At 34.6% G+C, this 26,837-nt stretch overlaps 1 protein-coding gene across 1 annotated transcript; it reads left to right on the forward strand.

Moving 5' to 3' along the window:
- Positions 1-2,279: 2,279 nt before the first annotated feature.
- LOC121417254 lies at positions 2,280-26,037 on the forward strand. Its single transcript, XM_041610893.1, has 11 exons — positions 2,280-2,447; positions 7,079-7,189; positions 11,772-11,906; positions 12,604-12,786; positions 13,271-13,444; positions 15,488-15,602; positions 16,704-16,870; positions 18,016-18,090; positions 20,158-20,383; positions 22,281-22,350; positions 25,154-26,037. Exons 1-11 carry the CDS (start codon positions 2,334-2,336, stop codon positions 25,404-25,406), a joined length of 1,623 nt encoding a protein of 540 aa, XP_041466827.1. The 5' UTR covers positions 2,280-2,333; the 3' UTR covers positions 25,407-26,037.
- The last annotated feature ends 800 nt before the right edge of the window (positions 26,038-26,837 follow it).

Consider the following 26,837-nt stretch of genomic DNA (forward strand, 5'->3'; position numbering starts at 1 on the left):
AATTATACAGTTTCAGACTAAAATTTTCTTTGCGCTCAAATTATTGAATTACGATACCCATTTACCATTTTCACGATTTACAAAACATGAATAGAGTGGCCCGTTTTTAGGTCTAAATCTCCCCCCCCCCCCCAAACTCATGTTTCGCGCTCGCATTGTTTATGCCTATCCTGCCCATTATTTCAAAATATGCTTAGAATGTCCATTTTGCGATTGGAATGTAAAAAAGAAAATTCAGCTCGCGCTCGCTTTATGGCTAGCTGCAAGCAATCCTAAGCAAGTCATTTTCGATCAGTTATATATAAAATTTGTTCAGGATCACAAACATTGTCCAGAATATTCGATTTTCAGGAAAAGATACATTATATTTCAAAAGAAAATTGCTCTTGCTTCGCGCTTGCACTATTCAAATATGGCTTATGATATAATTATGTTTGAAAAATAAAAAGCAAGCAAAGAAGTGACTGTTACGAAGAAACAAACAGAAATCATCTTTGAGTGGCCGATCGGCATAAATGGCATATTGAATAATATATATCGTTAACAATTATGTTTTTAGTCAGTATTCTACTCGTTTATCCCATACATGACATAATAAATGATATATGTCGTTAGTGATGATGACTTGCATACTGTACCTCGTTCATTTATGACACTTTCTTGCAATTTAGTGCTCATGTTTGTGAAAATTAGTTTTCCCTATTCATTTTGTACATTATGAGTATACAGGGGCCTATGACGGCCATTAAAATATCCAGAAAATAAATATTTTGTTAAAAACACAATTTCATGCATTTTACTGCCAATGTGAGCGCAATACTACGATTTTCATGGGTAATTTGCTTATTTTGGCGGCCATCTTGGATTTTGCCAATTTGCGGAAAATGATCAAGGTTACACGAGCGGCATCATTCGGATTCGTAATCAGCACCCTCAAATTGACAAGAAACCATAGAAAATATATTTATGAAAAGACAAGATTATGCCTCTTCTATCCTGGACCAATCTTTGGAACTACGAGGTGTAACTGATAATTGCACCAAAATTAACGTGTCTTGATATCTTTCCTTGCCTTTCCAGACCTGTTTTCTTCATCTTTTTCATTATTGAATTATCGTTGAAAATACAAAACCGGTTACAATGCTGGCCTTTCCTAATTTAACATTGGTATTCATGCATGGTAACTATGTTTCTTCCTATATTCATTCAAATTATTTGAACAGCTATTTCTGTCCTGGCGGGCCCTCTACATTCTTGTATTCCCTATACATCTCGATTTGCGTGATAGAGCACCACGGATGGAGGATTCGGAAGTACGTTGTTTAAAGTATCTACTATAAGTGATTCAAATTAGGAGTCGTGAAAATTTTCCCTAAAACAATATTTTAAAAAGGTGGGTTTTCACATGAATTCTTGAGCAAGGTTCAGTATCATCATTTCAACAGAGTCAATTCCATAAAACAAGTAATTTCTTTTGCACATGTAGCCACTCTCGAAAATTGTACTTCCCTTCACAATTGTTTTTTTTTCCGTAAGATACCAACAATGAAACTTAGTATTTCAGGAAGGTCTTATATAGGCAGCCTGACGTAAATGCAATATGAGACGGTAACTTTTTGACTTAAAAGAAAATAAATCTAAAATGGATTATGAATTTGAGTTGAGGGGGGGGGGTAAGTATACCCAGGAAAAATAATAGCAACCATTAATGATTCAGGTTTGAGGTGAATCTATCAAATATTACAACAAGTTATAAGATTTTTCTTTTCATTCGTGACGTCTAATAAAAAAGTAATGTTAAAAAAATAGCTACAGAGCAAAGATATTGATGATACTAGCAGCTGCCCATTATGTTATATAGTATAACAAGCAAAAAAATTTTTTTTTTAAATATTCCTATTGACTAAGAGAACTTTTTTTTCAAATTTCAGGAGCGGTTGTAAATAGTTTGTTGATTTCCAAAACGTACAATACGAACCAGTTTATTTATTTTCTGGAAAAATAAGATGTCATTTTTTTAAATGTAAAACAAATTTATGGGGAGGATGCTTGAATATGATGTCACAAAAAATATATATCTAATAATTATTGTAAGTGTTCATGAATTTCATAAAACATTTCACAAATGTTGTCTTTTATTAATCTAATTTTATTGTTTTATTAATAAACTTTTGTCAGGATGAACATTCCCTTTAATGCACATTGTCTTATGATCTAGCACTCAATTGTCTTATTTCCAACAATTAAACATCATTTTGGGGTTTTCATATCAGTTGCCATGGTCTGCTGTGAGAACTCATCGAACCATTCTGGACTTGATAGATTTTTGGTTGATGTCTGTGTACACCCATGCAGTGCATCCTGATGAAGAACAGAAATATGAACCCCAGGTGATACTAGTAGGAACGTTTGCAAAAGAGGGAGGTACGCGAATTAGTGAAGAAAAGGTAAGAAGATTATGAATCGCTTGACCAAATTGTTAACACGTTATAAAACAACCTAAATGTGTTCTTGTTTTCCATTAAAAGACAATGATAGGTGGGATTAAGCAAAGTACAATATGGATGCTTATTTCAGAACGTGTGCTTCTTAAAAGTACTTGTAGTCAAATCTCTCAGAGAAAGCTATATAGGCCTACTTTGTGGTTTATTTTACAGTGAATTACCATTTTTACAATTTTGTTTTCAGGATTATTGTACAGTAGTCTGCCGTGTACCCCAGGGAACTCCCGCCCGCATAGCGGGCGGGAGCCCAGGACCTTACGTGTAATTGACCATACTCACCTGACTAGCGTGAAGTATGGTCAAAATAATTCTCCGAATAGATATTTAAAACAGAAATCAAGCACTTACCACGATTATATGGATGAAGGTCTAACGAGTGGCAGTTTCCTGACATCTGGGCACAAACTGGAACCTCAAAAAAAACGAAAAGTTCTCTCCTACCCCCGTCTCGATCAACCACGAATCGTAACAAAATGGCTGATCGAGACTGGGGTATCAGTGTAACGTTTGGGGTCTGTATATGTAGCTGTCGCCTGTCAAGAAAATAGGAAATTGGGTAGAAAATTGGGTAAAGCTTAACCGACTTCTACGAGTATGCTTGTTCGATTTTCCACGAATCCACCATCCTATCTTGTATCTTGAATGTCATAATGCAATTACATTGTAATGATTTTTATTTAATGGCTTTTTGTGTACTTTTGAGATTATTCAGTGATTTCATTTGCTGATTTCCTTATCACAGTTTTGCTTATAGATGTTTTCTGTTTTTTTTATCAGAAGGAAATTGAGAATATACAGTAGTGCCACACATGTCTTATTATTTCTGTACTTTTAGTGGCTAGTTTCATGTAGGGAACAGTTTTCTGCTGGTTATTTTATGTGTCTAGCCTTCATTGGAGATCACTGCGTGCTCTCCCGAGACCATTTCCTCCTTTTCTCTTTTTTTTCTTTCTCCTTTCTCTGACACTCATGCAACTTTCCAATTTCTCATTTAAATCCTTGTTCTTGGGTCTGGTTCTCTTTTTAAAGCATTTTGTTTTGTAACTTACTACATTTTCATTGTCAATACTAATTAATTGTCAGAGTTTGCTACGCCGCATGTTTCCATATACTGTTTATATACTGTGTTTATAATGCTATCTTGTTCAGTAACTTCTATGTATGATCTATTACGTCCACAATATTTGTTTATTCTTGCTGTTTTCCTTGCTCCTATCCCTTTTCTTCATCTCTCTCTTTTTTTTCTCTCTCTCTCTTTCCTTTCTCTATTGTATTCCTATTTCATCGCTGGGGACAGCGATATCTTCCGTGGGGGAGAATAGTGTCACTTCATTGGAGATCACTGCGTGCTCTCCCGAGACCATTTCCTCCTTTTTGGTTGATGTTCGATATTCTCTTATGTTTATGTATATATTCCATTCTTATGCTATAATTAGTAGTGTTTATTATATTAAATTGTATTATACTAATTTATGTAACGAATGTCTTACTAAGATCAATTGTGAATGTCACTTTCAACTTGCCCAGTAACCTGCACACAACTATTCTGGTCTGTCCTCTCTGTATTCTATGTGGCTTTCATTCGTCTTTCAGAAATTGCGAACAGTGCACCTCCCTTCTTTACGACCTTGCATCTACTTTCAAATAGTTTTACTCTCCTCACTTTCTCTTTCTAGTGACTTTCAACCCTCGTTCCTCACTTTCTCTTTCCAGTGACTTTCAACCCTCATTCCTTACTTTCTCTTTCTAGTGACTTTCAACCCTCCTCACTTCTCCTTCCAGTAACTTTCATCCCTCCTCTCTTTCCATTGACTTTCCAACCTGTGTGTAATTCCCTTTAACCTTGGGACTACTTTTAGAAACTCGTTCTTGTTTATAACCTTGGCTACACATTTATCTTCAGTAACTCCCTCCGCTTTCTCTCTCCTCACTTCGACTTTGCCCTACCCTTCAGAATCTTTCCCTCTACTTCTAATGTCCAATCTCCTAGTTTAACCTTGTTGACCACATATTATTGTATTGGTCGTTATGTGCTTATTCTATTACTTGACTTTATCCTATTCTTGTTTGGAATGATTTATCCCCCCTCTCTCTCCCCTATCTGAATTTGGGTTTTCGCTGCGTGCTGGGGATGACCTTCATGTTTATGTCTAGAAAGTGTATATAAGCGAGCAACATGTCAGTCAAGTTTAGTTTTTGGAGTTCAGAGTTTGTAGTTCTTAGAGTTTTGTCTATATGATTCTAGTTTGGATCCGAGCGTCTTACATTTAGATTTAGATTTTTAGATTTTATTCATTTTCCGTTCACAAAGCACAACAAAATCAAACAATACATAGTCAAATTTAAAGTACAACATCAATCGAAATAAGGTATAAACAATGAGAATTAATGCAAACTGCAAACTAAAGTAACTTTGACTATAATAACTATATAAAACAGAACGGAGGGGCTTGCCAAGAAAAGCGAAGCTTGTATGGGAGGCAAGCCCCCGTAACTTAGTTTCAATACGTATATTACAAAACTATAGTATAAAGGAGAGACGGAAGACAGTTTAAAAGGAGGCTGTACAAAATATCGAAGGTAACAACGAAAGAGTGAACCAAATTAGAATAAATGATAATAGTAATAACAAAAAAAATAATAAAAAATAACAATAATTGTGATTATGAGGGAAGAACAGAGGCAAATATAGGGAGAGAGGGGTTGCAGGTACAATTGGAGGTGCAAAGAAGAGCATGGCATGTGCGGAAACAGGTAGCAGGCAAGTTGTATGGTGGGAGGAAAAAAATTGTATATGGTTTTGGTTATGTGGTAGATTGACTTGTTTGTGTAAAGTATTGGCAAATAAGCATCTTTTTAAGGTTATGTTTAAAAATTGTGATGCTTGGGGATTCCTTAAAGGCGTTGGGCAAGGAATTCCAATATACAGGACCAGAAAAAACAAAATAATTTTTTGCAAGTAAAGTTCGGGTTGGAGGTAGGTGATAAGAGTTTCGTTGTCTTGTAGGATAATCGTGTACAGAGGAGTTTTTGCAGAACATAATTGAAAAAATTGCGGGGAGATCATCTTTATTTAGTTTGTACATAAATTGGCCGAGTTGGAACAGATATATATCATTAGCTTTAAGGATTTTGTTTTCAAAAAATAATTTATCTGTGTGACATCTGAAATGTGTATGAAATATTATCCTAAGTGCTTTTTTCTGTAACAAAAGTATCCTATGTAATTGTGTTTGAATTGCACAACCCCATGCCAAAATACCGTAATTAATGTATGGTAATATTAAGGTGTGATATAATGTAAGTAGTGTACGAGATGGAAGGAAAAATTTGAGCTTGTTGATAATTCCAATATTTCTTGAAATTGTTTTGCATATATTATCGATGTGTGGTTTCCATGACAATTTATTATCAATAAGTACACCCAAGAATTTTGTTTCAGAAACATTTTCAAGGACAGTGTTTTCAAAGATGAGATTGCCAGGCAAACTATTTACTCTATTACTAAATAACATGTAATTGGTCTTTTGTAAGTTAAGTGAGAGTTTATTTGCCTTGATCCATTCAGTCACATGCATGAGTTCAGAGTTAACGATCCTAATAAGTTGGTTTATGTTATCGTGAGAAAAGAAAATGTTGGAATCATCGGCAAAGAGTATGAATGAAAGTAAATTTGAAGTTTTGTGGATGTCATTGATGTATGTGATAAAAAGAAGAGGGCCTAGTAAGCTACCCTGTGGTACCCCGCATGTAATTGGAAGGTTGGATGAATTGTGATTATTTATTGATACAAACTGAGTCCTATCTGTAAGGTAGCTCTTGAACCACTCCAAGGCCTTCCCCCTAATACCGTAATGAGATAGTTTATGCAAAAGGATTTCGTGGTTATACATGTATTCAAGTTTAGTCTTCATCAAGTTTAGTCTGATTCTAAGTTGAGCTCAGAGTTATCACTATTTAAATTCTTATAATTGTCCCAGCATCTTTCGACATCTTATTCACTATTTTCCATTTACCGCTGGAGATATATTGACTTGTCGTCACATATTCCTTTGCACCTACATCAAGTGTTGAACAGTAATAAACTACTGAAGTTTAATTTCCTGTGTAATGACTGTTATTCGCTTCAACTGTATTATTTAAGCTGTGACCATCCTCGACTTTTATTTTAGACTCTTACAGCGAGACTCGTAGGACAAACCGAGCCGTCGTTACAATATTCACAGTTTAAGTCCGGTGATTCCATTACGATTTGGCTTCGTTTGTGTCCCGGCTATCTGTCTTCTGAAAAGAATAATCAGTATAGGTACATTTCTTGAGACTATTTTGTATGAAGTCTTCCTCAGTTTTAACATCATCTGGTTCTAAGACAATGCTATGTGCTCTGTCAACAAGAGTGCGATAGACTCTAAGTGTATGAAGAAGCCTGCAGAAGGAGTTGGCGAAAGCTCACAAGGTAAAAACCAAATTGATCGTCGGAAGATGAAAATTTGTTGGATTGATTATTACCAATTAGATGAATCTGTTTACGAATTGGCGATATTTTATGTACTGTTATATCATTATTTTGACAGGTTGCCTCTAAATTAAACGATCTGAAGCAACGCATTAAATTGAGACCTTATGAGAGGCAAATAGTGTGGCCAATCCAACTGTTCGACAACTGTTATGCAGAAGTGAAGGAAGTAAGTTAGCAGGTGAACAGGTATGGTAAATTCACAATGTGAAGAGTAAGTTTTCTTCGTTTTCAGAGGGCTATACGTCAGAAAGTATACGTTTACTGAGTTCACGGCTGCAATCCATCAATAGTGGCGTATCAGTGATAAAAAAAACCGTAAGAACAGGACGCCTCCCCTCCCCCTAATCTGATGCCTCTGATATCACGTTTATGACACCACCATAACCGATTAAATTTTGTCTCTATTTTCATTCAATATGTAAGTGGCCTTTTTGTGAAAATTCATTGGTGTACTTATATTGAACATCAAGTTATGCGATTAAATTGTAGGGTATTGCTCATTAGTGCCTTTACCTGTCGAATGTAGGTTATGCTAGTGGACATCTTCTTTTTCTTGCATGTTGTAGTGAATCTATAAGATAAAATTATAGGCTACCTTATCCTCCATTCACCTAATAGCTTTTATCAATATGTTTATTTTTAGACTAACAGTTCTATATACACAGTCAATGGGAGACTATACCCAGTTCTCCTTATGACAAAAATACGCATATATTATACTTATATCGGGAACCCGATCAAGTGAAAGTCCTCTGTCAAATCTCTAAATTCATCTAGTTGGCCACGGATAGTTCTGTTGCAAGGGCTTTAACGTGTCTGGCTGACACCTGGAAGTCCGGGGCTCGATCCTGGCTACGCTGCTATGCCCGTGAATGGTGCATTTACTCGACACTACTCTTTTTCATACATTCATATAAATGGAAATGCAAATGCATTTTTGTCTCGCCTGCATAGCAGAGCGAGACTACAGGCGCCGCTTTTCTGACGGCGGCGCATAGTGGGCCAGAATGAGTCGAAAGTGCGCCAAAATTATATTCCGTTTTAGATTTTTACTTTAACAAGTTGATTGAGGGTAATTTTGGGCGTAGAGTCGACTAAACATAATTTAAAGCCGATATGACGTCACCTTGATACCAAAGTTTGATTGGCTACTTAAACCTATCATAAAAAGACAAATTACGCTAAACAGCGTACATAAACCTTGTGTTATGTGCGACTATTGACAAGTGAATGTTGGCTTATGCTTCTCACATGCCTAAAAAGTGTGTATGAGATGCCGAAAATAATTTTATGGCATCAAAATGATCATTTATTAGATTTGTCAAAAAATACTTTAAAATCTGAATATATTAACCGTGCTTTATCAAGCTGTGTTGACTTGTGCAATGACTAGAGCAGTCTTGTGCAAAATGCAGAGTATACAACACCACGAATGTGTGTACATGCATCACTATGAGGAGGGTGTTGGGCTGAAATAATTCTACTAGTAAGTTTTATCTCTGGAAGAGTTGCGGGTAGCCATTATTTGCGTTAGCGACCTTTATTTTGTTGACATTATGCCCAAAACTCATGTCCTATTCATGAAATGGAAGGGGAATCGTCCTCGCGGTGCAAAAGTGAACGGCAGTGTACACCCAATACGGTGCACTGCGATGACTGCGCGATATAAAAATTACCCTTTTTTTGGGGGGAGGGGTTATGTGTCAATTAAAATCAGCTCTATCGTAAAAACAGGCAAAAACGGGCAGCTAAATTTGGTATTGACTTAAAGCTTAGACATCGTGAAAAATCTACTCCCAGGCACTGCTGTCGCTAAACAAATAATAATAATGATAATGATGATGATGCTGATAGAATTTAGACAGGAATTCACGGGAATGTAAACGTTTCTAATGTAAATGCGAAAACATGTATTTTCAGCCCATTTCGAGGAATAATCATCCTATAAACCTCCTGAAAAGGTGTCTTTATCTACTTTGAATCCTTTCACACTAAAAAGGAATATATCAGGATTATGTAGGAGCCATTCAGATTCCTACGTGAAAAACCTCCAGTAAAAGGGCCTGTTTTTCACTTATACCCTTTTCACACAGGCTAAAATTTCCTTAACCCCGTACTATAGGTGGGGCTAAATTGCCATTTATCCCCACCTAATGTACGGGGTTACGCTTAGCCCACTTTCTTTTTACACAGCATTTTTGCAAAGTGGGCTAACCCCACCTATAGTACGGGATTATTTGGCCCTGCAAAAAAGCAGGGTTATCCCAGCAATTGCGGTGCTAAGAGCAATAGTACGGGGTTAAGATCGCTAGTGTAAAACGAAAGTGGGCTAAGCTTAACCCCGTACTATAGGTGGGGCTAAATGGCAATTTAGACCCACCTATAGTACGGGGTTAAGGAAATTTTAGCGTGTGTAAAAAGTGTACGAGTGAAATACGTTTACTAAAATGTCACATTTTACGATTTGAGATGGGAAATAAACAACCTTTATGCAAATTCCGGAATGAAATATTTTGCTTCAAAGTATTCTTCGTTGTGTTGTCTTTCAGCTGGGCATGACAAAAATTAAATATCTGAAATTGCCCAAAATAACTTTTGGCGCACTATTGTTTTGCCCCGGCCCACTATGCGGCAGCGTCGTCAAAATTGAAATCTTAACCAAAGTTTTGAAATGTCATCATAACTTAGAAAGTATACGGACCTAGTTCATGAAGCTTATTCATAGAGTTAATGAAGTATTAACTTATATCCTGCTTAAATTTCAGGTCACATGACCAAGTTTCAATGTCATTTAGGGTCAAAAAACATGTTAGGGGATTTAATTTATCGAGATCTTAGCCAAGGCTAAGTTTTTGAAATGTCATAAATTAGCATTTAGGCCTTGTTCATGAAACTTAATTATAAGGGTGTTAGTGTATCACTGTAGATCCTGCCAGAGTTTTAGGTCACATGACTAAAGTCATTGAAGGTCACGTAGGGTCAACGAACTTTGACCATGTTGGGGGTATTTGTGGAATTGTAATCACAACTTTGAAATTGTATGAATCTAGTTCATTAAACTTAGACTTAATGGCAATTTAAATATCCTTTAACATCCTGTGCGACTTTCAGTTCATATGACCAAGATCAAAGGTCATTTAGGGTCAACGAACTTTGATAACCACGGGGTATTTGTAGAATTCTTAACTTTAACATGTTATAGATCTAGTTCATGAAACCTGGACATAAGAGTAACCATCCTTTGCGTGTTTCAGGACACATGAACGAGATCAAAGGTCATTTAAGGTCAATGAATTTTGCCCATGTTGGGGGTATTTGTTGAATTTGCATCAGATCTTAAAAAGGTTATGGATCTACACATGTAGTTCATGAAACATAGATACAAGGGTAATCAAGAATAAATGATTGATTTGAACATGTCTTAGGTCACATGATCACAGTCAAAGGTCATGTTTGGTCAATGGACATAGTATTCTATTATAATGTGAGTGTTTTCTTTTGTGAATAATTACTCAATAGCTGTTTTCAAAATCAGCACTGCTGCTATATTGAATCGCGTAATGCACGCAAGACAGCCAGATGCGTTCCACTTGTTGGGGAATCGCAGACCCACTCCCCCTTCAGATTGTCTGGGACGTAATCTACAAGACTGTATAGTCATTTCTTTCATGCAAATTGATATATTGATTATGCTATTTTATGCGTTATGAGTATGCTAAATAATATTTTTCCTCTAACTCCCTAAATAAAGCTCAAAATGCTCTAATTTGTGGTGTAGAAAGGGTTGTTGGTGTTTTTCACGAAATGTATGTGAAAAAATAGCGATATCAGAATAATTTCTTATGTATTTTTTTGTTTTTGATCTTTTGATTTTCATTGTTCTTGATGGATTTTGATGGACTCTTTTAAGATAAAAAACAGCCTTAAAAATCAATTTAAGCCGACAAAACTATATATCATCATACTATTTTAATTTTAGTTTTGCGTGATACACATTCTTTCTTTGGCTTTGTACACAAAATCACATTTTTAAACAATTGTTACACTTACAAAATGTTGCATACCTTCAAAATCGCGTACCCGGGCGTCGCATATTTGATCCCAAAAGACGCGCAAGACCTAAAAGTGAAAACTCAGCGAGCGGCGCGGTCAAATAGGTTCGCCTGGCAAAAAAATATTGCGCGAATCATTGACAGAGGGGCTTCCCCCCTACCCCGTCTAGATAGGGTTAAAACGGAACGAACATATTCTTTTAGAGATAAATTGTTAAATGAGATATATTTTTATCTTGGGTGTGTATTTTGAAAGCATTATAACACGGATACAAAGCAAGGGAGCTAGGTGCCAAGAAAAAACAAGCGTAATGGAGACTATGGCAAGCAGGTGCTAAAGGTAACGCAGACTGAGGTAAAAGTTCATTTTTCATGCCCCATCATCCTCACCCTAGACTGTTGTGGGGTTTTCCCCTTCATTTACACACTCCCTTGCTGTCATATGACCTTCTGTGAATATTACACTAACGACCCCCCCCCCCTGGAAAAAAATAAAGAAATAAATAAAAAAAGAGTATGATATATATATACACACACACACCCACCCTCACACACACACACACACACACATATATATATTATAATAGATAAATAAAGAAAGAAAGAAGATCAAATAAAATAAACAAAAAAATAAGTAAAATAGAATAGTAATTTCAATAATATAAATTTCTAACAAAATCCATTTAACAATTTCAGGTGAATGATATGCAACATCATATAGATGAAATCATCTCTAAATCGGACTACATGAAAGTTGATTTTCCAATAAAGTGGAATACATTCCTTTGCGTAATAGAAGATAGCGATCGAAATATAATAACTGTCGAAGAGGTAAGATCTAGTCATTTGTGTGACGTAGAACAACAAAAATTAAATTGATTTCTTTGTTTTTGCATGGAATCAAGGTTGACATATGTGCCATGTTAGTTAATATTGCACGAAGATCGTCCGAACTGATTTTGAACTTTCTATTTCACACTAAAAATCATCTGTAGAGCCCTCTGAATGAAAAATACGTAACTCTTGTGAGTTTTTTTCAGTGACGTGACATCATTTGTTGAACGTATTCCTAAATAATCGGTCGCTTGGACCGTATTTTTTTTTTCAAAAAGCTTTCTAAATAATGGCAATTTGATGAATAGACAACGGGCTCCTTTAAAGATGTTTACACCGATAACACATTTGTTGCAGATCCTATATAGTTAAATAAAATAACTGCAATAAAAATCGTCGAAATTAGTGAGAAACGTATCAAAAGTGTACAAGAAATATATACATAAATAACGATCTATAATAATAATTTCAATAAATACTACTACTGATAATAACAATGATGAGGAGGAGGATCATTTTGACTATGGAAAATATACAATTTATAGCCCACTTGTAATATATACAGAATACTAATAAAGATCCGACGATTATTGAGAAAAGAAAATTAAAATGTATACACCCCCCCATGCAAATCGTAATACAGGATGAATACTATCATGACTATATGAGAAATTTGTTATTTTCTTTTTTTTAGGCACGCTCAAAAATGGACTCATGGGACATCAAGGATGAGGAAGAGCAGGATGAACTTCTGCAGTTTTTCCATGATACAGGCCACATCATATATCACCTAGGGTGTGAGCTAATTGTACTCAAGCCACAGTATCTCAATGACATCATCAGTAACATCATAACAGTGATCGACGATGAAAAAATGGTTCGATGCAATGCTCATTCGCTTTCAGTTTGTAGATGCATTTTACGAGAAGGGGGGGAGGGGGGTGAAGACAGGGAAAATCGATAGCGTAATAATTGGTTGTATTACATTTTTGCTTTACCATATTTTTTTTCATTTTGTGCGGAGACACATGCGTTGGGCAAGATTGTATATTGGCCATCATATGCTAATATACAGTATAGCTGATTCATTTTTTAATATCGTGTGAACCACTCACCGTCCGGTCAGCTGTCAGATCTACACTGACCCAATTGTCAGTAATTCTAAGGTCGGTTTATTTAAGGTCTTTGCCTACCTTTGTATTAAATTCATGGGAAACCAATTCATGACAATGATTTTGACTGCGGTTTAAATTAAACCTTAATAGATAATGTGCTTTGCTATAATTATGAATACGGCTCACATAGGAAACCCTAGAGTGGAATGGCCATTGTCAGTCATGATAATCTGCATTGTTTCACAGAGAAGTAGCCTGGGGAAACAATACGAGGAACTGAAGGAGAATGGAATACTTCATATTGCCATCATCAACGCTGTATTGGAGGAAACTAAAGTAAAGCATGCACATCTCGATGGTATTATTGATATGATGAAGAAATTCGATCTTATTTGCGAGATTCCAGGTGAAGAGAACATGGTGAGGTTTGAATGATTGATTTTCCGTTTTGGGTCGATTTCCACTTTAGTAAGCAGGGTTCCAAAATAAACTGATCAAACTTTACAAGAGCACTGCGCAAATCCATTCAGATAAAAAAAAAATAAAAAATTACACTGGCAGGCTTGACAAAGTTCCACTAAGCACCTGGCAACAGTTCAGTGATTGGTTCCATCACAGGAGGCTGTTGCCTGTTACGTAAATTGGTTTAGAATCTGAAATCTCAAAATGCCATGGGAAGACTAATGAAAACGAGATGGAATTAGAAACAAGTTTCCCAGTTTATTATGCTTGTCCATTATGGGCATGTTTATGATTGGCTCAATCGCAAAGAAGCTGTAGGAACTTAACACCAACATTTTAAATGACTCGACCAATCACGCAGCCACACACAAACCCCCAGGGGTTGTCTAGGTAAGCGCGGGATAATCTGAACACGATGTGTGTTTGTGTGTATGCCACTCAGCCAAAAAAAAAGATAACACTGTGTTCAGATTATTCCCTTTTAATACCGGGACATCCTCCAGGGATCTGGGTGAGGCTATGTGATTTTTGAAGTCATTTAAAACAAAATATTTTTAAATTTTCACAGCTTCTTTGTTATCAAGCCAATCACAGTGAAGGCCATTTGTAATAAACTTGGGAGTTTGTTTAATCCCATCTCATTTCATTGAACGTTATTTCGTCATTTTGTTACAGTGTGCTTTAAATTCTGAAAACTATTCATGTGAGGGGCTATAACCTGTCTGTGAATGAACCAAGCCTTAATAAGCTTACACGTCAGTCTGAAAATAATAATTTCTTTGGAAACATTCAGTTGCATGTTGTAGCTACGTTCGATACATCTTGCTTTCAGTGAAATTTCAAAGTGATACTTATATTTTCGATAGTTCAGACTCAGAGTGGGATACCAGATATATTTCAGGAGATAGGACCGATATTATACGGATCATATTTCATTGCTTAACGAGTGGAATCTTTCTGGTATTCAATGAAATAAATTTATCAGATAATAATATCTATTCTCATAAAAGATGAAGTGATTGACAAGCTTGCCATTTTGTGTGTATAAACTTTAATAATTTTGGCGCAGCAGTTTAGCGCTGATATTGAGTGCTTATTTTTATACTGAAAATTATCAAGGACTAGTGGAGGGTTTGTCCATGTGGCTGATGAATATGATGCTCACGAGGAGAATGAAGATAATTAGAGACAATAAAGTGGATTTTTCATTATTTAATATCTTATAATGAATGCCAAATATTAATGAGAAGAGACTACTGTGCAAACTCACTCTGATCAGACTGTGTGAAGCTGTACTTGTCCCATAAGATATTTTTCATCTTATACATGTAGTTACTACATGTATAAGATGAAAAATATCTTATGGGAAAAGTACAGCTTCACACAGTCTGATCAGAGTGAGTTTGCACAGTAGTCTATGTGAAAAAAAAATGTTCACACTGAGAGCGTGATGATATTTTGACTGTGTGGACACAGCGGCGGTGTAATGTAAAGAGCATGTTCACATCTTCGACTCTGTAAACACACTGTAGGACACAGTTGCTTCCAGTATTCTTGATAATGATCATGCTACTAATGAATTAAAATAGCGTCGTGAATATCATTGGTGGACTTTTGTACATTAATCGGCTAGTTCGAGAAATATATCTGGAAACAAGTTTAACATTTTTAGTATGATTGCATTTAATAATATGTGTAGAAAAGAAAATTTTTACACATTCATATATACCTTGAATGTGAAAAAATGAATATAAAACATTTAAACATTTACATGCAATTGGCCGTCCGCTCATGTACGTTTAAACACGAGTGACACGCATTGTAATTTGTTTTAACTACCTTTTTACTGCTTAAAACTTCTAGTTGTACATAGCTCTGATTGCGGCCCTACCCGTGGGAATTAATATGTTTTTATTGTTTATTATTGTATCTCAGGAATGCGCGTGATTGTGGCTATATTAAAACATTACTTGACTTTTTGTCAATTAATTTGCATTGCAGGAGAAAAGAAGGTTCTTTGTTCCATGCCGATCTTCCCCTACACTTGATGAGATACAACAATTTACGAGAGATGATGAGATCGAATTTGTCATTGACTTCAATCACTTCTTACCAGGTTATTCCTTTTAATGTCTGTGTTTTATATATCTTACGTAATATAATTTATTTAAACCTTGTGACATGACATTTGCTCCGGGTTTTATTTCGTCTATGATAAAAAGTAAGAGTCAGAGTTTCAGTGTGTTTTTTACGTCAGGCTTAGAATAGGTATAGTGTTTAATTGGGATATTCCGTCAAACTGTGGAATTTATAGCGAATCGATTTTCGCCGCAATGTCATGAATCAATGTGTATCAAATAGGTTTATGTTCGCCAACGTGCTAAAAGTGAAGGTCATTTTACAACATTTCTTGTCGGGGTACCCTAGAAAGAATTTGGAATTCAGCTATGTAGATATACATCTCAAATGGTTTGACAAGTAGAAGTAGTGAATTTTGGATAAATGACTTTAAAGGGGAAGTTCACCCTGAAGAAAACCTTGTTGTAAAAATAGCAGAAAAAATAGTACAAAATATTGGTGAAGGTTTGAGGAAAATTCATTTAAGAGTAGGAAATTTATTAGAGTTCAAAGTTTTGGATTTGTTACGTCATAAACGAGCAGCTTCCCCGTGTGTTATGTAATATAACATTCATGAATTTCAAATTCTGTATGATTTCTGATAAATTAATTTTGTTTTCCTATTCATGATTGGGTGTGAAATGATTTGTCTATTGATATACAAAAGGTACAGTGAAAACTATTTTCAATTTTTTGAGAAAATGACATTTCATTTATTGTTTACCATTTGCTATGTAGGAATGCTGCTCGCATATGACGTCCCAATTAAAATAATTGAAATTCTAATAACTTTTTTTTTATTATATGATGAATTTTTCTCGAACCTTCGGCAATATTTTTTTAATTATTTTTCGCAATAAACTTTTTGCCAGGGTGAACTTCCCCTTTAACATGAAACGTGATTTGTAATGTTAAATTTATCATCATCTGTATTTGTCAAAAGACAGTACTTTGCGAATAAGTCACATTGTAACATTAAATGTTTCAGCTTAGTCAAGCTCTTTTTTCGGGTATTGGAAATGAATGGTATACATTGATATGATTGTCAAAGTAAAAAAAAAATGTTTAAGTTTACTATCTGAAATGTGTTAATGGATAGATGGCTTCTTGCACCGGCTGTACGTTCGAATGGCAAAATGGTCAATGGAGAGAGGAACTTCTCACACTCCGATATTTCACTGCAGACAAATGGTGTTCTATATAGACAGTGACCATAGAGTGGAGATGACCAACGAGATACATCATGAAGAATGCAATCAGATCAAGGTAATACCAATGAAACGTATATACATGTATCTGTATAAATTTCTACCCTCTTTAAATGAGCAATTCAATCACAATATTCATAGCTACGAAAAATAACACCTCCCTAAAAGGGCACCTCATATGGCTAGAAATATTTGTAGATGTTTTAGTTTCATTTTATTTATTTTTGTTTCCTAATGAAATAATTACTCATCAGGTGAAATTTTGAAAAATATCAAGGAACTGAAATTTCCGAGATATTTTGTTTTGTCTGGAGGAAAATTCAATAACCTTTAAGGGGAATTTCACCCTGACAAGAATTTTGCTGTAAAAAGCAGAAAATATAATAGAAAATAGTGCCGAAGGATTAATGAAAATCAATCAAGGAAAAAATAATAGAAATGTAATCAGTTGATTTATAACGTAATATATGAATCAAATTCCTTCATATCGTATGGTGAAAAATGAATTATTTATTTGTTTACTAGCCAAACTCTTCTAAATATTGCAATTCTTGTTGATTTATAATAAAAACATTAATATATATAGATAAATGTTTAATGCCTTTTTCTCGGAACATTGAAAATATTTTTAGTGTACCTTCAGTAAATAAAAAAAAAATTCACACCATTTCCTAAAAAAAAATGATAGTCTTCAAGAACCATGAAAAAAAGAAACCATGAATCTTTATCTTAAAAGAAAAATGAATGAAAAAGCAATTTCCTCTCTCTGAAAATAAAAGAAATTTAAATGGTTTCATTGTTACTACAGTGAATCCAAGAAATAAATTACTTTACAGCCGTTCTTGGAAAATAGCCACCATAAGCAATTAAAAATAAAATTCATGAACTTTATACATATCATACATATGAGGCAACTTTTCGTATACGACATCCGATATCATAAAATTTTAATCTTTTAAGAAAACAGTAATTTAACCATCACGAATGTTTTATTTTTTGTCTGGTATTTTATCAACAAAAATTGTGTCAATGTGAACCCTCCCTTTAACCACTGAAACACACTTTCGTGAAATCCTCTAAAATTTTAATTCCGATTTAGAGTATGCTAGGGAACCATATTGAAGGCCTTAGAGACCGACATAATATGGATAACATTTCCAAGGCATGACCGGTGTCAATTGCTATTTTGTTTGTGTATTTAAGGTCACAATGTATACAATAGCTCCTGACAATGACCTAGACGAACGGCCCAAAGCAATGGTCAGCCTGAACGAGGATGTAAGTATGAACCAATATTGATTAAAGTCAGTATGCTGGGTATAATGCAGTTTAAAGACATCAGGATAATGTGTAAAACTTACTATTAAAATGCATGGACCAATTTTAGGAAATTAGTATAAAGAAATCTATAGTCTTTGTTATGAATACAAAACAATTACATATGTCCTGAAAAAAGTATTTTGCCAAAAAATATTATTCATTTCAAGTGGAATAAGACAGTCAACAGATATTATTTGATCTAAAATGCAATTCGATTAGTGTCATCCATGATTGTTATGAGTTCGGCACTTTTTCGCCTACATATTGACAATAATTTTTTGCTCACCCCAGTACGTTTTAAAGATTTCTTTTGTCTTTTTTAACTAATGAGGTGGGGAAAAGATGAAAAAATAACGAAACTGAGTTTAAGCGACGATTTAAATTATTGTAAACACAAATACAATAGACAAATGACCTACCAATCTTAGAATCTTAAAAGCTTAGAATCTCATCTTTCATTTATATTATGCATGACCGAGCAAGAACACTTTAAAGAAAGGATACCAACAACTCACTTGACGGGGGATATCTTAATTTCAAAAAGGATATATATATACTATATACTGAAGTAATGGAGAGAGTTGTTCACAAGTGCCAATTGCCAATGTGAGGATCTATATAGCATTAGTGATCGCAATACTCAAATGCCCATAACTTTCTCATTTTTTGTCCGATTTTTCTCAAACTTTCGTTGATCTGTTTCGTTCATTTTCTTTTTTCAAACAAGCTATTTTGTTCCAGTGGTTTCATTCTCCTTTAAGGAGCCGATTTTGAACTTTTATTAAAAATGTGGTTTTCTTTTTTAAACCAAGATACAGCCCGTCAAAAGAATGTTGGTATCCCCTATTCAAATTGTTTTTGCTCACTTATGCGTGAATGAGAAATAATCTAAATAAATTCTGATGAAAGAGGAGATTCTATGCTTTATACTGGTATGTAATTTGTCTAATGTGTTTGTGATTAGCTTCTGATAAATCTCGGTTTCGTTTTTTGTGGGGTGAAATCTATATATACATATATATATAAATATATATATATATATATATATATATATATATATATGTATATATATATATATATATATATACATACATACATACATACATACATACATACATACATATATATTTATATGTGTGTGTACTGTATCAAAGCAATAGCTTTGATCCAGCTGAGGCATGGCGGCTTGTCATTGTTCAAAACCCAACTTCACCCGGTGGTTGAGGCACCGACGTTCGAAGCTGGGGGCCCGGGTTTGATTCCCGGCAGAGACATTTTTTCGGCATCATCAATTTTTCCAAAGGGAAGATAGCTCTGGGGAACCTTGATTTAAGCTACGCCTACCATTGTTCTCTTCATTCTTTTCACAGTATACATTTTATATATATATATATATATATATATATATATATATATATATATATATATATATATATATATATATATATATATATATATATATATATATATATACAGTGTGTCCCACAAAAAACAAAACCGAGATTTATCGACTTTATATACATATATTTATACATATATATATATATATATATATATATATATATATATATATACATTAATTGAAATGCACACCTTAGAGTTGACCTCAAGTTAGGCCACTTCAAGTTACCTGACCGGAAGTCCTATTCGTGAACTTAGAATTTGTTCGACCTCGGAGAGTGTACTTTACTTTATCGTCCAAAGGGATTACGGTAGGAGAGGGTGGTCGCGTATTAGAACGTACACTTCGTGCCTACTGTACGAGTTGTGTCTGCAAGCCCCAGGTAGAACAATATCTGTTGATAGAACATGAATAACACCACATTCTCTATATGGGACTACAATTTAACTAGTGCACGCTCAAAGTTCGAGCAGACATAGGAGATTTTAGATGGAAAATTCATATTTTTCACGTCATAACACGCGTACAATGGTGTCAATGGAATCAGAGCTGATATTTTTTTTATTTCTTACAGCAAAAGTTTGTATATTTTCATTATGTCATAAGCAAACTCTATCATTCAGGTCATTAACCATCTACACGAAACATTGGACGACCTCAAAAGGCTCTGGGCTAGACGAATAGAATATTCTGTTGGGATCCTCTGCACACGGTGTACCAGATACGGCAAGAAAGGATTGATTCCCATGAGACGTATACTGGGAGAAAATAAAGAAATTGCAACTTGTGTTAATCTATGTGCAATAAACGTTGGCCGTATCTTGAAGGCATTTAACAAGCATCCACAAGGTAAGTTAAGAATTCTTTATGTAGTTTCCGCAATCGCTATATTTTCGAAAGAATATTGGTCAAAACATTGAATAAAATTGGGTTTTCAAAATCTAGTGCAAGAAAGACTAGAACAAAACTGAAGTTCCAACCCATGCCACTGGAATCTACACTATAAAAACTGTGGTGCTAAAACTGACACCAATTGATGTTAATAGTAGACCACAGCCTGAGGTGTTAAAATTACACACTAGAGATTGAACATAACACCAAAGAGTGTAAATGTAACAACCAAGGGTGTTGTAATAACACCTATAGGTATAAAACTAACCACCAATTTAACACCGGTCTAAAATAACTGGTGTGGCCCTCTATGTACATCGGTTAACACCACATTTTTTTGCTGTGTATGGACCATGCTAGTCAAGAAACGCACTGAAACAATATTTTCTTATGTGATGCGCAGTATACTAGTACATCATCCTAATACATGTAAGAACATTAGTTAAAATGTATCAAAACTCGAATTGATATTATTTCTTCAACATTTACATTAGTTGGAAGGTATAATAAAACTAATATCATCAATCGAATTAATCACATTTATTTATGTTAAGAAATAAAGAAATTCAATTGCCAAAAATAAGTTGCGAATTCAGAAATATGACGGCAGACTTTTAGCTGGGTCATCAAACGTATCGAATGTATGATGGCATTTGTATTCAACGAGATTCGGCACATGCAGTTTATTGTTGTTTTAAAGCGACAACTGTTACGCATCTCGGAAACTACTTTGCATGTAGTCGCGAATACACGTCTGCATAGTAGAATAATTCGCAAGAAGTGTTCAGTTGTGAGGGGTGGGGGCAATGAGAGAGTGTAGCAGGTAGAGAGAATTCCCCATACCTAGAAGTGTTGGAAAATTTGACATTATCATTTTTATTAGACTTGTCAAGAACAGAAAAATACAGGGTTTCATACAATTTCTCTTCTATTTCATTTTTTTATGTTAATTATTTCTGATGTTAAATAGCTTGTATTTTGTCTTTTTGACGTTGATTGTTTTTTGATGATATATTTTATTGTTATCTTGACATGTATTTTGAACTGCAGGGCGCCTTTGAAAAGCAGCTTTAAGAACTGAACAGGCCTACCCTGCAGTATAAAATAAATAAAACAAAATAAATAAATACATAATATATTATATGCTTAACTCTATGTAGGCGAGGGGCCTCGGAGCCCCCCCCCCCCCCCCCCTTCAACGATTCTTGCAATTTTTTCTCCATGCGTCAAAGTCAAAGCAAATTGTGCTTTCAACCAAAAATCATAATGTATGATTATTTTTTTAGTTTTGCTGGTCTAAATGAATTTTTGCATGCTTTTTATGATCTCAGAAGAGTCCCAGAAAAAATCAGTACAAAAAACAATGAAAATCAAAAGGTAAAAACAAAGAAATACATAATTGCAAAAAAAATAATTAATGATTAAATGATTTGATATCGCAATTTTTTTCATGTTCACTTGCTAAAAACACCACAAAGGGTTTTTATACCAAAAATTGGAGCTAAGGCTTAAGGAGTGACAGGAAAGAGTATGATTTTGCATACTAATTACGCATTAATTAGCATAATCACTTAAAACCGATTCGCATGAAAATAATGTCTATAAATTTTTGTAGATTGTGTCCCAGGCAAGCCGCATGCCAATTTTCGGCGCGTTCGCGCGGTCAACAGCCGAGATCTCAAGAAATACCCTGGCCCAGTTAGGGTTAAGGCAAAGTGCTATCGATATATTCATTAATTTTGGTTTTGTTTGCTTTTTGTGTTACATCCAGTTTTACAATTTATGTCGCATAAAGAAGCTATAATAGTTAGGCCATTGGACTTGTCATTAAAAAAAGTAACCATTTATTCTTTAGATTCTCGCAGTAAGTCCACATCCGGAAGAGAATTATTTCATGATTGCTGTAGAGATAATTGTGAAAGCAGGTGAGTTCTAAATATTGGTACAGATCTCTCTTTAGCCTTTTCTCTAACTTCCCATTTCCTCTCCTTCGTTTACTCCCCCACTTATTTTTCTTATTTTCCTTGCACTCGCTTTTAATCACCCATGCCCCAAACACTCGTTAGACATGTAAAAGTTATACCAAAATGTCCTTCATATCCAGTGTATACGTAATTTTGACCGCAATAATGATAATGATTTTGAATATGATGGTAATACTAATAATGATGATGATGATGATTCGTTCTTGTAACGCATACTAAATACCATCTAACTTGCCTATGTATTTCCAAAGGGACGTTGGATACAATTACTAGGCACGGCACATACACAATAGTCTAATCAATCTAGCCAGAATGGGGGGGGGGGTGACCCGCCACTAATTGCAATACTTGATGTTTTCAAGCAGTCTATATGAGAACAATCACAATATCTTGACATTTTTCCATATAAGGATGCTTATTTGCATAATATGCAAATTAGGTAAATTCGCTGGCGCTTTTTAAAAACATTGAATACAGTCATTTATCATTACTTTTTGCTCAAATTAAATTGTTTGGACACTTAATTTGTAATTTTTGGACTATTTTTCTAACTTTTTATGGCTAATTTGCATAAAATGCAAATTTCATAAATTTCCACTGCTTGGATTTTTGGGGACTTTTAGTATGTTGTTTAGGGGACATTCCTGGAAAGCATTGCAGTTGAATATCAAGTGTTGCAATTAGTGGTGGGTCAAACCCTATATTGACTGGACTACAAGCATTCAAGCAATTGATGCCAGGTACCGATGCCCTTTACACTCTAACAAAGGTTTACCCAATATTATGTAAAATAGGAGCATGCATGTTGGTTGGGTAAAGAATAGTTCATAAATTCTACTCAATATTGCGTTGAATAGCCCAATAAGGCGTAGTGTGCGTTCCCTTTCTACCCAATAGTTAGTAAATTTTTTCTCGTCATGTCAGTGTTTAGAGTGTACCTATGCAGAACGTCGCACGTATCAATTTCTTACTTAAAGGGAAAATCCACCCCAACAAAAAGTTCACTTGATATAAAGGAAAAGAAATCAAACAAGCACCGCTGAAAATTTCATTAAAATCGGGTGTAAAATAAGAAAGTTATGACAGTTTTAATTTTCGCTTCATTTCATTGAACAGTTATATGTACATCCTGGTCGGTGTGCAAATTATCTTTTCCTTTTGTATTTTATTATAAGAAATATAATTTTCTCCTCCTTGTTAAGTGAAACAATGTTTATTTTCTCCATGAACATGTGCCATTACCATTATTTTAACAGTTTATGGTTAAGTTAGATTGGTCCTTATTGTCAAATCTGTAAAATTTGAGATATTGTATTATTCAAACAATACCGAACAAATGAAATAGTGAGTGATAGACATCATCGACTTCTTCATTTGCATATCGCTTAGTTGCGCATTGAACTGTTTTGTGAAAATTAAGTGAAACTAAAAAATATAACTTTTTTATTTTACATCCAATTTTGATGAAATTTGCAGCGTTATGTTTGTTTGACTTTTCTCTATCGACTAAGATTAACAATTTTCTGGGGTGGACTTAACATTTAAAGGATAAGCCTACTCCAACAAAAAGTTGATTTGAATAAAAAGAGAGGAATCCAACAAACGTAACACTGAAAATTTTATCAAAATCGGATGTAAAATAAGTAAGTTATGACATTTAGAAATTTCGCTTAGTTTCACAATACAGTCAAAATTATGCACATCCTGGTCGGTATTCAAATTAGAATGATGACGTCATCCACTCACTATATTTTTTCATCATATGAAGTATTGTAATGTTCGCCTCACTGTCAAGTGTAACGCCGATTGATTCCTCCCTGAACTTGTGGAATTAGCATTGTCTAATACTGAATGGTTCACTCACGTTGGTCCTTATTTTCAAATCTGTGAAAAATTGAAATATTGTATGATTCAAACAATAAAAAAGTAAAAGTGAGCGAGGCACATTATCGACTCTCTCATTTGCATGTTACTGAGATGTGCATATCACTACTTTGTGAAACATAAGCAAAACTTTCAAATCACATAACTTTCTTACTTTACATCCGATTTTGATAAAATGATCAGCGTTATGCTTGTTTGATTTTTCTCTATTTATTCTAATCATTTTTTTTTCTGGGGTGGACTTGACAATTATCAATTTCTACATGGCTCGGATTCGAACTCTGTCAAGTCAAAGGACTAATGTACTTTGCCACAACGTTCAATCCTTCATAACTTTATTTTCTTTTCCTATTTTTACTGATGGTCAAATTTCATATAGCAACTTTTCCTTGATAAGGTAATCATGGTAGTAAAAAGGCATGATAAGAATAGTTATATTTAGATTAATTTCTTAAGATTTATCTTTTGTAACCAGTCACACCAAATCCACCAGGAAATGTTCCCTGTAATAGCCAAAGTAGTTAATTGGTTAATTGGTGTGGCCCTTAATCTGACCTCAGATTTGACTCAATTGCTGTTCTATACTCTGATTAACCAACTTAACACGATCCACATGTCACATGAACTCAAACATTAATGTGAAATGTTTCAAGTTAAATTAGAATTGTTTGATATAAAGACATGGAGAATGTACCCAATCAACATAAGCGTGTAATGCAAACCAAATTGAAAAAAAAAACTTGCTTAAGATTTTCACTTGTACCAAGGTATAAGATAAAGCGAACTTCAGAATACGTGCTTACTAACATAATAAATACGAAATAAAATAACTATCACTTTCTTTAATGATTCTTTATAGGGGAATTACCGACGATATGCTAGATAAGTTAGCAAAAGAGATCCCAAGCAGCAAATACCACGATTTCTGCAGAAAACTTGAATATAGCTATGATCGGGCCCAGAGCATATTGGATAAGAACAAGAATGACTATGAAAAAGCGACACGGGAATGTTTGGCTGGATGGAATAATAGAGCAGCTATGAGTTTGTCTGATTTACACAATGTCTTGTTTTCAGCTGGATTGGTTGGTAAAATTGATCACATCCGTTAGGTTTTCGAAGATTCAATCCCAAAGATACGCCACTGTCACACAGACACGATGGTTTTAGAATCGACTTACACACCAAAAAAGAATGCCTCATCGGCCATCATCGTGCATCCATACGTTAAGCGCCTACCTCATATATTTCCAGGCCTCACCTATTTCCAGGCCTTCTAGCACTGTTAAGCATTAATCGCGACCAAAGAAACCATTTAACTATGATAAATCAACCATGGTCTATGATGAAACCGACTACAAACGACCAAAGGTAATATTTCTAATCCGTAAATTGACTGACGTGACCATTTCAGACGGTCGGACACATATTCAGAAACACAATGGTTATTTTTACCAATCCTTTTCATTAGCAAATTGCTGTCATTTAATATATTTTTAATTCAATTTCTTGTTTGGGGAACATGCTTTCATAATTGTTGATGAATTGTTTTTCAGTGATCTTTGTAGACTAGATTCAATTTTATGAGCGCGTATCTCGAGGATGCTTGCGACTGGACATGCATAGTGTTTCAGTAAAGAAAATGAATACTTCATTTGTGGACAGTTATGTATGCCTGTTTGCAGTATTGCATGGTATAGTTTTACTACCGCATAATAACTTGCCCATGTTTGAATGCTTATGACTCCAATTCGAACTTGTTTACTCATATGATAAAATTTGTTCAGTTGTTATGTTTGTGTATTTTACACGATGTGTAAATAAACTGTTGTGAGTACTTATTGCATTGTGTGTATATACTACGCTATGGCTTAAACGGTATGGCAGTAAACGTGACTTAATTAGAAGGCTTGTGTGTAATTTCAAAAGTTGTTAACAGCATTTGTTAAGGCGTCAATTACTAATCATTTACTTTTCTTTCACTAATAGAATTACAGTGTATTAAGCAGTAGGATATTAGTTATAATGGTTGACACATTTATTGTTGATTTCGATGTAATGATCATCTGATCGTTGTGATTTCTTTCTTGTGTTATCATTTAAATGTAAAAACTTTGGACTATTTCAATTGATCTTTTCCGATAGCCCCACAATCTGACGTTGAATTCGAAAAAACATCAAGACCAGTATTTGAGCAAAACGCTGGTTTCGAGTCGTGGTCAACGAGTGATTTATGCGAATCGCTCGACTCCCCTCTAGCCTCTAATAATGAATTGGGTGACTTAATTACTAAGTCTCACATTGAAGACTGCAATCCCGATCTTGACGTCAAAGGAGAATACATTGAACTGGCCGATGATGGCAGCATTCACTTACATCAAAATTCGGTCTGAGAGTCTGTCATTTAAACATAAACTCCTTACCGAATAAGTTAGAGGAATTGAAGTTTTTATTTAAGAATTTTCCATTTGATGTTATCGGTCTTACTGAGACTCATTGCGACAATAATGTAGGTGACAATGAGCTAAACATTGACGGGTATG

The sequence above is a fragment of the Lytechinus variegatus genome, chromosome 6 (genome assembly GCF_018143015.1).
Source record: "Lytechinus variegatus isolate NC3 chromosome 6, Lvar_3.0, whole genome shotgun sequence".
Lineage (NCBI taxonomy): Eukaryota > Metazoa > Echinodermata > Echinoidea > Temnopleuroida > Toxopneustidae > Lytechinus > Lytechinus variegatus.